Source organism: Triturus cristatus, chromosome 10, assembly GCF_964204655.1.
Source record: "Triturus cristatus chromosome 10, aTriCri1.1, whole genome shotgun sequence".
Taxonomy (NCBI): Eukaryota; Metazoa; Chordata; class Amphibia; order Caudata; family Salamandridae; genus Triturus; species Triturus cristatus.
This window is the reverse complement of record NC_140593.1, coordinates 384,402,771-384,415,390: the sequence shown is the minus strand read 5'-3', so window position 1 is coordinate 384,415,390 and position 12,620 is coordinate 384,402,771. Positions and strand designations below refer to the sequence as shown.

Genomic DNA, 12,620 nt, shown 5'->3' with positions numbered 1-12,620 from the left:
CTCACAGTGGGCGATGTGCAGAGCCACGTAGATTTACTCATTGTGTTTGAGAGACTGGCCCACAGAGAGCTTTTATTCACAGCGATTGAAGGCAGACCCACACATAATTGACTCACAGAGGGCGAGAGGCAGGCCCACGCAGAGATTTACTCATATGTGAGTCACATTGTCCTAAGAGGTGTGTATCTTGGAAGGATAAGAGGCTTGATCGAACACAGAGGAACGGCCTTTTACTAGGCCAGGCCTCAGTACATCAAATAATTCTGTTTTGCACTGTTTGTGCTCTGGTACTTGTAATACAGCATTTGCAATAAAGACAAGAACACTCATTGATAAAAATCACCTTTGGGACCCATTGTCTTTGCCAAAGTTCTAGCCTTGTTGTACAACACACCCGATGCAGTGCAGTATGGCTTTTAAAGGAAAAAAAGCCATACACAGCCAGCAGCGCCATTTCGTAGGCACACACATCAGGAATACGCATGCCTACAAAATGACGCAAACACTTTTTTTTCTGTTTGCCAATCCAAGTTGGATTGATAACTCAAAAAAAGCGTGGGAGGAGGATAGCAACACAGTGGAGGGGCAAGCTATGGTGGGGAGCAACAGGAGGGGCAGTGCAAAGCAACACATGGGTGTAACTGAGGGGAAGCAAGACAGAGTGCAAGACAGGAACACAGAGAAGCAAGCAGAGAGGAACATGGGAAGCAAACGAGTGAGAGCGCAGGGCAGAGGTGGGGGAGAAGCATACGTGGAAAAAAATCTAGGCAAAGGTGGGATAAGCGAATGAGGGCAGGGGAAGCACATGGCAAGCAGGCATGGCCAAAAGGGAGACAATATACAAAGGGAGACAGTAGGAAAACACGTGGACACTCCTAGAGTGCTTAAATAGAAAGAGAAAAGTAGCACCTGAAAACGAAACAGAGGATGGACACGAGTAATGGTCCATTCTCCAGGGGAGGGACAAACCTAAGAAGAGGCAGTGAAGCCCACTCACACTAATGAAATAAAACAAGCAAATGAGAAGGGCGATTAAGCCGACCAATGATATACAATGGGCGGGCTCTGACCCGACTGTGAGCTAAGAAAATGTCTCTCAACAGACAGCTCATGGTCTGTCTTAGGCAAGGCCTAAAAACTACATGTTTGAAAATGCAAAGGGTGAAATAGATCTCTTTTCCAATTGCGTAGGGAGATTTCCAGAGTTATACAGTGTCTTTTTTTAACCCTTCCCTCTGTTTTTAATCCTTCCCTGACAAAGCTATCTATAATGTGAAATTGTCTTCTGAGCGCAGGAAATGCAGAAGGGACAATTTAGAAGCGAACCCCACAGGTAGCAGTGTGGATTGCTGAGGCGAAGTCAGGATATCTATGTTTTAACCTCAGCTATCTCACCTCAACCTATGGTATGAGGCTCTTCACTGGAAGTAGCTGCAGTCTAGAGCACTTACCTTCCTTAATGTTGTGCTTAGATACTGGAAGCATTCGGAAAGTAGACTCATTCAAGGTTGTGAGGAAGAAAAACATAATCGTGTGCCTTATTTGGTTTCTGGGTTTTTTCTAAATTAGATAATAACCGTGTTCCAGATTCTGCACGAGTCACTTTTGTACGGCACTTGTCTGAGGCAGTCCCTTGCAGCTAAACAAGGCAAAGGTACATTTTCATTGTATCCCCTCATACTCTGAACAGGATGACGTAGAAGTGGCACAGGGGCATGTGTGGCACCATCAGAACTTCCTCGCTTTTTTAGGCAACAGTGGGTTGCATGACGGGACTTAAAGTATGGCTTTACCATTTCCGGAATGTGCTCAGAACTCCCAGCGTGCAACATACTGTTGACCGAAAAGCCATGATTAGCAGGTTTTTACACGAGAGGGGGCTACTTGGTATCGTCAATGGGAAAAGAATGATGTAATTAAAACAAAAATCACGCTTGCTCAGTAAAATGGCACTACACTAGGAACAAAAACAATTGAAAGCGCTCTAGCGCTGCTTTGGCAGAAGGAAGCGCTATATATAAGCGTTGCCACAATAAAATACAGTATATTTTGCAGAATGATGACGAGCATCAATAGAAATGAGCAGCAACCCCAAGTTGTTAAGAAGTTAAAGTTTTTTTGAATCACAGCAAAAAGATTATCCAAGTACAAATCAGTTAAATGTCTCTACGCATATTCATAGAAATCACGGGGCGATATTTAATTCTTATATGTAGCTATTTTAGTCAGCCTCCACTGCATTCAGACGTCAAGTTCATTGTACGATTATCTTATAAAATGGCGCTCGACTTCCTTCATGTTGTTCTGTAGGTGGAACGAACCTATGGGAAAAACAGTAGACTGCTAAATTAGAAGAAAAAAAAACATAGACACAGTAAACAAACACTATCAGCTCACTCGCGTGACAAGAAAAGAAACAACTCGAATTTTCATTTGCTAAAGAAGATAGCAGTTTAACACAACATTGCAAAATGACGCAGATACATTTTCCTTGATTAAAAACGGCCCCTCAGTTAATGCGCAGCCATTTTGTGCAGGCAAGCAACGAGACCATTGAGGGGTATGTATTTATTGGGGGGGGGGGGAGGGCGGGTGTTGTAAAACTTGCATGTAGCCCTGCGTTTGTATCTGTATAAATGAAAGCGCAAAGCTCCTTGGTTTGCCGCTGTCTGTGGGCAGCAAATGTTTTCAGGAAAGAGCGCGCGCGTCAGGAGGGCATGTGCGCCATTAGCACAGATTGGATTACGCAGTACTTACCCGGCCTCTCAGATGTCATACATCTCCGTTATGTATTCTTTAGGCACCAGGCCAATGGCCCCGTTCATCTCTCCGACCCACCAGCCGAACTTATTGTATTCATCCTAATTCAAAACAATAAGACGCATTAACCTTTGGTCGACTGGAGATAATGTCGTTTTGTGCAGAAGTGCTTCAGGCCCGGGCTTGCGTGCTTTCCCTCGCACTGCTTTGAGCCTGTGTACTGTGTGAGGGGCCTGGGGGGTTTATACAGCACGCACTGCGTTTATTCTGGGGATTTTAACAAACACTCTGGTTTTCTGGCACTATCAAGATGAATACCACACATACACGGGAGGGGGCGCGAGCAAGACACAATAACCTGCCCACTCATATCTGCAGCTGGAATAATTAATGCCAGGTCCTGCCTGCCCCTCTTGCGTTTCTGTTGTTTTACTACATCAGGGTGTCAAGCATTATCTTAAATTAGAACATGTGCAAGTTAATGACAATATTAAAACAACAGGTGTTTGTATTATATAACTGCAATTGACATTGTTTGGAAAAAACAACAGTGGACCAATACGTATATTTCTAGTTAATTTCCTTCCTGACACTCCACTGATACTATGACGTAAGATATGCAGTATAGACTGAAACCAGTAGCCAGCGGTGCGATATGCTGCATACAGACAGAGAAGGGTCACTAGAACTAAGATGTACTGCATAGAGACCATTTATAATGCTCAAAAGAGACCAGCCGCTACACATGTAATATACTGCATAGGAAGAGACCAGCCACTAGATGCAACTTACACTTTACAAAAAGAGCCCTGTTGCTTAAGGTAGGAGATGCTGCACAGCATGAGGCCAGTTACTTGAGGTAGGAGATACGGCACAGTAAGGAACCAGTTAATTGAGGTAGGAGATACTGCCCATTAAGAGACCATTTCAGTAAGGAACCAGTTACTTGAGGTAGGAGATACTGCACATTAAGGGACCAGTTACTTGAGGTAGGAGAAGCTGCACAGCATGAGGCCAGTTACTTGAGGTAGGAGATACGGCACAGTAAGGAACCAGTTACTTGAGGTAGGAGATACTGCACATTAAGAGACCAGTTACTTGAGGTAGGAGATGCTGCTCTGCATGAGACCAGTTACTTGAGCTAGGAGATGCTGCACAGTATGAGACCAGTTACTTGAGGTAGGAAGTGTTGCACAGTAAGGAGCCAGTTACTTGAGGTAGGAGATACTGCCCATTAAGAGACCAGTTACTTGAGGTAGGAGATACTGCACATTAAGAGACCAGTTACTTGAGGTAGGAGATGCTGCTCAGCATGAGACCAGTTACTTGAGCTAGGAGATGCTGCACAGTATGAGACCAGTTACTTGAGGTAGGAAGTGTTGCACAGTAAGGAGCCAGTTACTTGAGGTAGGAGATACTGCACATTAAGAGACCAGTTACTTGATGTAGGAGATACGGCACAGTAAGGAACCAGTTACTTGAGGTAGGAGATACTGCACATTAAGAGACCAGTTACTTGAGGTAGGAGATGCTGCTCAGCATGAGACCAGTTACTTGAGGTAGGAAGTGTTGCACAGTAAGGAGCCAGTTACTTGAGGTAGGAGATACTTCACAGTAAGAGACCAGTTACTTGAGGTAGGAGATACTGCACAGTAAAATACCAGTTACTTGAAGTATGATATCCTGCACAGAGAGAGACCAGTCATTACATGCAAGATTCACTTTTCAGAAAAAGACCAGCTACTTGATTTAGGATGTATACTGTAGGAATAGATACCACTCAGATTATAAACATATTAGACCCCCCTCCGCCCCCAACCCCAGCAGTCGGAATGCATAAAGAAAAGTATGGGAACTGTGATAACTGTGATCCTGAGTGTGGGGGCTGAGGGGTCAGCGACTGTGGGACAGGGTCAGAGACTCGGCTAAAAAGAACAAAATATTCTCTATTTTATTGCTCTTTCACCTACAGGTAACTGCATACATAATATAGTGACCTTGGCTGTAGACCCTAGCACATTAGCAGTTCTATAGGTGACCAGCACTCCACTGCAAACAGAGATAGGGACCATTATTTCCAGATCCCTCTGTTACTTTAGTTTCAATCTCATCATTGACCACTGGGATCACATTAAATACATAGACAGATGTGGTCCATTGTTGATTTTAGCCTCATACTTTTGCCAATCTTCTCACCTCCTGGACATACCACTCTCTGTCCAGCTGTGCTCATCAGGCATTTTGAAAAAGAACTCCGGTAAAGTGCCCTCTTGCAGGGCCCGCCGGCCAGGCGTGGAGCATATCCCGATGATGAAGCATGTCACATGCAGGTGAGGGCGATTGTTCCTAAAAGCACATGCTTCCAAGAGTACCTGCTGACAGCTTGAGATAGTTTCTCTCTGACTTAGCTTATGGAACAGTATACTTGGGTTTATTTTTTTAAATTAAAATAACGCACAACTTCAAATGATAAATAAATGCAACTTAAATTAATCTGTGAGAAATACATTTTTCTGGTAGGAAGCTCAGTTGGTAAATGCAATCACTTCAGTTGGCTGTTGGTGTAACATCTCAGTCACCGATTTTAATACCGGTTAGTGCACTGGCGAAAAAGGGACATGTATTTATAGTGCTAAGAGGTCTAAGAGGTGCTGAGAGGTGATAGAAAGCATTTTGAATATATGTCATTATTTACCAAAATATATTGCACATAGTATAAGGTTGAAGGCAGTGTAAATAGACTGTTGCAGAATGTACAAAAAGATTGTTCAAATGTTAACGGTGCTTTCAGAAGGTATTTTTTGGGAAAGACGCTACCGCACCTATTTTAAACTTTTTTTATAGGTTTCCATTAAAAGGACAAATTCTATATTCGATCAATTAAAACCTGTATTGGCTCCCAAGCAGCATTTAGATTTGTGGATTAACCAATTGCACACTTTTACATTTCTTTAAGGTAGCAGGCACTCTAGAGGGAAGGCTTGTTTCTTCTTCACTGCCTCAACCATCTCTCACTTCACAGCAAAGGAGACCCTTCTTACCCATTTTCAACCCATGGAGCTCAACTATTTGTTGTTTAAAAAAAATAAAGTATGGGAACAGTTTTGACCAAATTAATAAAGCTTGAGCTCGTCCATCCCCTGCCCGCTTTAACCACAGACACACGCACACACGCCCACCACACCTGGCACAGGGCCAGCTTCAACATTTCACACAAGTCAATATATTAAGTTCACTTTTGAATCACCTGCTCTAGTATAATTTCCTGATTGTTAGAACTGTTCATAACATCTAATAATGTTACTCTTTATTTATTGCTTTGACATCAGCAGGGTGAAAGTTTGAGTCAACATGGATGAACATTCCAACATTTATTTATTTATAAGTTTTATATAGCGCTAGCTAGACCCGGGGGTATCAGAGCGCTTTACATACGCAAGGGAACACAAGTTGCATTACATAGTAGGACATTGGGATGCATAAAGATATAAACTACATTGACATTGACAATTAGGTCACTACAGATTCCATGTTGGCATCTAAAATCATGACATTTGGCTTGATAAGAACCAGTAGCCTGCCCTATAACCGGGGGCAACATGTAATTACCCTACCCAGGCAGCCCCATGCAAAACAACGGCTCGCAAGCGAGGTTTGCGTGGAACATCTGCACGCTTATTTTCTTTATATTTGAGAGGAGATGATGGCTTCACGGGTGTTTTTAGAATTTCAATGAGTCATTATCTATCCCTTTCATGCTAGAAGTATTTTTGTTCATTTATACGAATTTAGGCTGAGGCGAAATTTAAATTATGCTGGTGTAATTTACATCATTTCGGAAAGTTCACATTATGCTTGTATGCAAAATTGCTGACAGTACACCATGACGCGCAATTACATCGCTGTTTGTGGCACTCTAATTGTGTGGGAACAACCAGGAAGCGAGAGACAGTTGTTCGTGACACTTGTGTTTTTAGCGCCTTTTTAGTGTGAAATGTGTCCTTGCGCCCAAAATTGACAAAAGGACGTATTTTGCACTAAAACCTAGCGCTCATTGATGGATTTGCAGTTCACATAATTTTGTTAAATGTTACCCAAATTTCACGTAAATACACACAAAAGCAAAACTATGCAGTTTTCGCACACCCCTAAATTAGAAAGGGCAGTTGGAAGCCATTTTGCCATGTGTCCCTTTACCACAGAAATGATGTCAAAAAAGATTGCCAGCAGTGTATTGTCCTTCGATATGTTGTGACCCACCCCGATACATATATATAGTATTACTTTAACGTACACATTTTAAGGCTCACGTGAGTGCTGCTGGGAAGGAAACTGCCGCCAGCAAGCGAGACAAAGTGCTGTGTGGCCGCAGAACACACACTTCAAACGTTTTTAGCGCGCAGACAGACGGAAGCAAGAAACATCTGCTGATCGCCATGCGGCTGGCAGGGCAGTAAAAGTTGGCGAGCAGCAGGCCGCTCACTAGGGGCGGCCTGGCTGAGAGGGGCATGCGTTCCCCCCGCCCGCCACCGCGAAGCGCCTCCCCACGCATAAATCTTTTCGATCCGGAGGAACACGCTATTTTTAGTGAAACAAGGCGCTTATAACAGGATTGTCAAGCTCACCCGAGATCGGAATCAGTGTTATACATCACAAAACAACGTGTACAACATGCATCTGTCAAGGAAACCTTTTGGTCTGACTCAGCACTTGAAAAATATGTTAACGCGTGCTCCAAATGCAATATAACCTCGGACAATCAAACCTTGTATTTGCTTTCCTCGCATGAAATGTATATTTTACTGCATACCAGACGTGTATCAAGTTCATTTGCACCGAGGTCCAAGTCGTAAATAACAGATGTTTTTTGAGTTCCAGATCTGGGGATGAGGAACCCACTTCCCTGGACTATATGGGGGCCTTTGGCAGAGTTGGCACGCTAATGCGTGAATGTTAGGGCAGCCCGAATATACCAGCCCTCTCAAGCAGGATCATCACTTTATATTTGAATAGAATAATGATCATTTTCAAACTTTTTAACCCTTCAAAGGTATCCACCTTTCAAATGGAAAACACACTCACTTCGACAAAAACATTAAGTTAGGAGCGCCCTAAGTGCAGGAATGTGTGGGTTCGATTCCTCAGTTACTTAGTGTTTGGGTCTTTTAGGTTCTCTGGCTAAAAAAATAGCGATTGATCAAATTTAGATTTCTTGGCTTCTAGCTGGCTTTGATGACAGCGCGGAAAACACTTCTGATTTTACACAAAAACTGGGCCTTGCAGACGATTAGAAGGGCGTGTATTCAATCTGCCCTTACAATCAAAACGATAAAATAACCAAAAGGAAAGTGTTAATCTCTGATGTGGTAACTCAGGGCAACAGCATCCAGTTACTTTCGAAATTACTCTATTGTCATACTTGGAAGCAAACAGACAAAACCGCAATGGCCCTCAACTTCACAGTGAAAGAACACGGGCAGTGTGATACCACTTTCCACCACTGGGGGCGACCGAGTCTGCAACTTGCTCGCACGCCTGAAATATACGGTGAGCTCGGCGCATTTCTCTTTTAGTTTCGATTAAGCATAGGGTTTTAGTTTCGATTAAGCATAGGGGCAACGTCGTGCGCGAGGAGAGTAAACACATTTGTCACTGGCAAATGCGTCCAGTGTTTCTAAAAGCGAAGTGGGCGCTCAGTTCAGAAAACAGCCCATAACGTCTGGTCCTCGGTACCCGCGCATCTGGAATAGCTCAACTCGCGCAGTCCTTAACGTGAACTGAATCACGACCACAGACGAGCGACTGTGCTCCGGGAGGGCTGATAAAATAATGAAGAGTCCTTTAATCTGCAGGAAACCATTGCAGTCAATTTGTAAGAAATATTACATCCCTTTCTACGACGTGTAATTATTTTCTATTAATCATGCGCTATAAAGCAACATTATGCAGTTGTTCTGTTATCACTTGAAATGGGCCTGCAGTCAGTCCCTGACAGTGCCGATAATTACTGGCACAGGGCTTCTCTGCTGGTGAGCGGAGGCATTTCAGTCCCGTGGGGTGGCTGTGACACCTCAAAACCCTGTAGTCCAGGTGGGCACCTACCTAACTTTGGCGACCAGGGTGCTAATCTCTGAGGGTTATGTTTTGTGTGATGTTTGGTAAATCACTTAATTTCTCTTTGGACCATTTTCATCATTGAACATTTGTCTATGGGCAGGGATTAGAAAAGGGATGAAACAGTGCTGTTTATAATGGCATTAACTTGATTCCGTTTGCGAGACAAAAACAATATTCAGAACCTCAAATAGCTGTGTGTAAACAAATGAAAGGAAAATATTTTCCACTCTGAATATTTTAACCCCTTCGCTGCGACGGAAATTCCGCCGCAGCGCTGGGGGGTGTGGGAGGGCAGCGCGGTGGCGCTGTGCTCATGACGGAGCCACTCCGTCATGAGCCACGGTTGAGCTGTGCTCATGACGGAGCGGTTCCGTCATGACTCCGCCCAGTTGCATTGTCCCCCCGCACAGGCGGGGAAACAGCGCCACGTGGGCGGAGCGGCCGCCAACGGTCGCGGCATGACGGAACCGCTCCGTCATGAGCACATGGCAACCGTGGCTCATGACGGAGCGGTTCCGTCATGAGCGGGGAAGGGGTTAAAGCATCTCTCTTGCACACACGTTCGCTTTTAAATAGATAAAAATATTATCATTAAGATGTTACCGTTGATGATGTCATTACCGTTATAATTTACCATTCTTCCATATACTGTGGGCCTGCCCAAGGTTCAAAGATACTGGAAGGGTTTGGCTCGGGTGATGATAACGGTGGTGGGGGACCAGGTCCCGGTAGAAGTGAGATGGCATATCCTTGGGGTGACAGGCGAGATAGTCTGGCCCAAGTGGGCCACAACCTGGCTGGCCTTGGCAGGAGTGGTGGCAAAACGAAACCTTGCCCGAGCATGGGGTGCCAGTGAAGCCCCAACGGTGGAGTCCTGTAAAAATGACTTGGACTTGTACCAACAGGCTGAGAAGGCAGTATATCAGGGCAGGGATGCCCACACAAATGGGAAAAGATTTGGGGGGCCTGGGTGAACTATAGGAATGGTTAGTTAACAACACAACAGGGGGCTCCAGACACTTTAGGGAACATATGGAATCGATGTATCCTCCGCATGTTGGTTGGGAAAGCGGGCCACTGGGAGGCTTAAACTATGGACACTGCTATGTAACTGTGTATGCCAAACCACATACTATGTATACTGCATTGTTTTCGCTGAAGTATGTGTTTATTGGTTAATAAAAATAATTAATTTATTTTAGAAACATTATAATTTACGTTTGATAATGCAACAGCTAATATTGATTCCAGCTTCTGTGAACTTCATTCTTTTTAAAATGCTAATCATCAGAGATTTTTCACAACCTATCACCAAATTTCCTCAAATCAACCCCAATATAAACTGAGCACCTAAATCTCTTACTATGAACCCACTCTCCTGCCTTAAGCAGGGTTTAAGCCATATACCTAACATTGAAGCTTCGATGGAGCATTTCTTCAGAAACCATTAGTAGTTGCTTAGAGTGTTACGTCACACCAACCACAGGAAAGACAGGGTCTCTTTGCAGAGGCAAGTATGGTGCCACTTCATGTCGTCTATAGGTTCCGCCTGCCTTTTCCACCTACATCGAGATTCCAGAGTGGGGCGAGACATGCAGAAATAATGAAGTCTCCCAGGTGGTAGAGGTGATGCAGTGAAATATGTGGGTCTGGGAGAACAGGAACTTTGGGCAACCGTATAAGACTTGTGTATATACTGCTGCAACACTTAAATTCAAACCCACCTTTGAGCCACGCCAAGACAGTCTTAAGTGTTTCTTTAACCATCACAAGGTTTTCCCATTTCATTCTCCATGGTCGCTTGAGTGAGCGACGGCATTTGTAAAGCAGCTATCACCTCAAAGGGTCTCAAGGCACTTTTTTGGAGCTTCAAGTTCTACTATCACATTGCAGTAGGATAAATTCCTGTCTTATCCTTAAGAGCTTTATCTTGGGACCACTATCTCCTTGGCGTACCACCGAAGTGAGACAGCCCCCAGCAGCGTGACAGGCTTTACCATAAAGTAGCAATAAAATGCCACAACCTATCAGGCCTCCAACACGTCTACTGTACCAGACCAGTGAACATTGTAATGCTTGGCTGAGCTCCAGTCAATACTTTGAATGACTATATAAAAGTCAGTTTGGCATCTTTCATACAATTCAAACCATGGATGACATGCTTCTATTCTTCCACAGAGAAGGAGAAGTTGTCGGACTCCATTTTAGTATCCAGCAATCCCATTAGACATTTTATGGTAGCTGTGGAACACCAGTGCTTATCAAGAATGGCACATTTTACCTCTACTGTGATTCATTTGTGAACCTTGAGGACCTGATTCACAAAGGGCCTCCACGCTCGAGGCCCCAGAGCCATGGGCAAGTCTCCACACTCGGGGTAGATTCACCGCAATGAGAATTTTCATTGTGAAGATTCCATCCTGAGTGCAGAGACTCCCCCACGACAACACGGTCTCTATCCTCATTGTGGAGATTCCGTCCCGAGTACGGAGACTCCCCCACAACTGCACGGTCTCTATCTTCATTGCAGAGATTCCGTCCTGAGTACAGAGACTCCCCCACGACAACACGGTCTCCATCCTCATTGTGGAGATTCCGTCCTGAGTACGGAGACTCCCCCACAACTGCACGGTCTCTATCTTCATTGCAGAGATTCCGTCCCGAGTACGGAGACTCCCGCACGAATGCTGGCCTACGCCACAAGTGCAGCGGACCTTTGGGAATCATGCCCTGAGTGAATGCAAGAGGGAGGGTGGAGCAGCAGCTATGACATCTCAGAGGCCTGCAGCTTAAACACTGCCCTATCACCTGTAAACAGCAAACGTAACAAGTGCAAGTTCAAAACTTACAGATGTCACATGAGAAAAAATATCATTTGAGTACGGTTTTATTTATAAAGTAGTTGATATGATAGTTTATTCTGTAAACGTGCATATTGCAGATTCGTCAAGACACTTAGGGGGTTATTTGATAGCAGTTGGTAAGACCGCCGACATCTATCGCGGCGGTCAGGAGACCGCCCAAAAAGCAGCCGGCGGTCCGACCGCCAAATTAGGATGCGACCACTGGGCTGGAGGTCAGAAAGTGGTCCTTTATACGGTGGCTTGTGCTGCGGCCCAGGAAAAAGGCTGCAGCTCAAGCTGCCGTGTAAAGGAGCACTTCCTGCACATCCATGCACCGTGGGCCATGCACCCTGTGGTGCATGGCACACAGTGCATGGAGGTGCATTGGTGCATTACATGTGCCCCCGGGCCACATTACCATGGCCCACGATGGACGGGGGCCCTGTTTGGGGCCCCCGAAATCCATTTCTGACAGCCTTTCATGGCGGTCTTTTCAACATGAAAAGGGAGTTGGAAAGGGATATCGTAATCCCGACAGCAGTGCCTGCCTCGGCACTACAGGACAGCATTCGGGATTACGATTACGACTGCCGCCCCGTCAGGATCACTGATCCAGTTGGACTTAGTGGTCTTCTCCCCGACCGCTTAGGGTCCGAATGCCTCCATTGAAATGCAATGGTCAGACCGAAGGCCTGTCAGTGGTCAGATTGCCACCGACCGGTATCATAACCAGGGACTTAAACATTAAAACAACAATAAATACTTCCCTCCAAGTTCTCCCGGTTTATGGCTTCCCAATCCCTTGAATAAGAACATATCTAAAGATATTGAATGCTTCACCATTCTCTATTGCCCATTTAGCTGTCTTATAAGGGTTTGTTTGAATTGTAATTCATGCCT

At 44.8% G+C, this 12,620-nt stretch overlaps 1 protein-coding gene across 1 annotated transcript in view; it reads right to left on the bottom strand.

Moving 5' to 3' along the window:
- Positions 1-2,096: 2,096 nt before the first annotated feature.
- SKAP2 (src kinase associated phosphoprotein 2) overlaps positions 2,097-12,620 on the bottom strand; it is a 487,916-nt gene continuing 477,392 nt past the window's right edge. Inside the window, exons 12-13 of the mRNA XM_085631645.1 lie at positions 2,758-2,861; positions 2,097-2,321 (exon numbers count right to left, since the gene is read on the bottom strand). Of these exons, the coding sequence (XP_085487771.1) occupies positions 2,766-2,861 (96 nt within the window). The 3' untranslated portion in view covers positions 2,097-2,321; positions 2,758-2,765. The remainder of the gene's footprint in view (positions 2,322-2,757; positions 2,862-12,620) is intronic.